This window comes from Sinocyclocheilus rhinocerous, unplaced genomic scaffold (genome assembly GCF_001515625.1).
Source record: "Sinocyclocheilus rhinocerous isolate Xijiao unplaced genomic scaffold, SAMN03320098_v1.1 scaffold5672, whole genome shotgun sequence".
Taxonomy (NCBI): Eukaryota; Metazoa; Chordata; class Actinopteri; order Cypriniformes; family Cyprinidae; genus Sinocyclocheilus; species Sinocyclocheilus rhinocerous.
In genome coordinates this window covers 19,079-19,854 of record NW_015636356.1, presented here as the reverse complement: position 1 = coordinate 19,854, position 776 = coordinate 19,079, and the positions used below count along the sequence as shown (strand labels likewise).

General features: G+C 36.2%; 1 protein-coding gene across 1 annotated transcript in view; it reads left to right on the top strand.

The window, feature by feature from the left end:
* Window positions 1–764, top strand: part of LOC107747738 (sodium channel subunit beta-1-like) — a 13,591-nt gene extending 12,827 nt beyond the window's left edge. Inside the window, exons 4-5 of the mRNA XM_016562328.1 lie at window positions 575–646; window positions 731–764. Of these exons, the coding sequence (XP_016417814.1) occupies window positions 575–588 (14 nt within the window). The 3' untranslated portion in view covers window positions 589–646; window positions 731–764. The remainder of the gene's footprint in view (window positions 1–574; window positions 647–730) is intronic.
* The last annotated feature ends 12 nt before the right edge of the window (window positions 765–776 follow it).

Below are 776 nucleotides of genomic sequence, written 5' to 3'. Positions count from 1 at the left end.
TGCTCTCCTATACTCACATAATAACCTCTCCCTTCTAAGTATGACCTGAACCATTTGATTACCATCCCAGAAAGCCCGACCCAGTTTTCCAGTCTCTCTAGAAGTATGTTATGATCGACCATGTCAAACGCAGCACTGAGATCTAGTAGCACCAGCACTGATATTTTGCCAGAATCAGAATTTAAGCAAATATCATTTATTAGCTTAATGAGCGCTGTCTCTGTGCTGTGACTACTTTCAATGTTCAGCATAAAAAAAAAATATATATATTAAATAAAATTTTACAGGACTGGACGTTTTGTTTACTCATTATCTTGACTATTTATAATTATTACATTCAATTATACAGGACAAAAAGTATTTTTACTTATTGTTTTTATTAGAACTAAAACTTAAACTAAAATTAAAACCATAAAAACTTATTTTCATTACTTTAAATAAAATCATATAAAATGATATTTCAACTTTATTTTGCTGTATATAATGCTGTATTATCTTCATGCCTTATAGCTGAATGGTTTTGCACAGATTTTATTTCATTTCCTTCAGGACGTGTTTGTTTTCTGTGTTGCAGAGCGGAGTATTTAGCGATCGCATCCGAGAGCAAAGACAACTGCGCCGGCGTGCAGGTAGCAGAATAGCACAGGTGGGTTAACTAGCACTCATAACTAGTCCTGGTTTTCCCAGACCTGTCTCTCTTTCCAACCACTGTCTTCTTTCCCGTCTGCAGGTTTTTCCGGGACGCTCTTCCTCCTGAACTGCTGTCACTCTCTCCT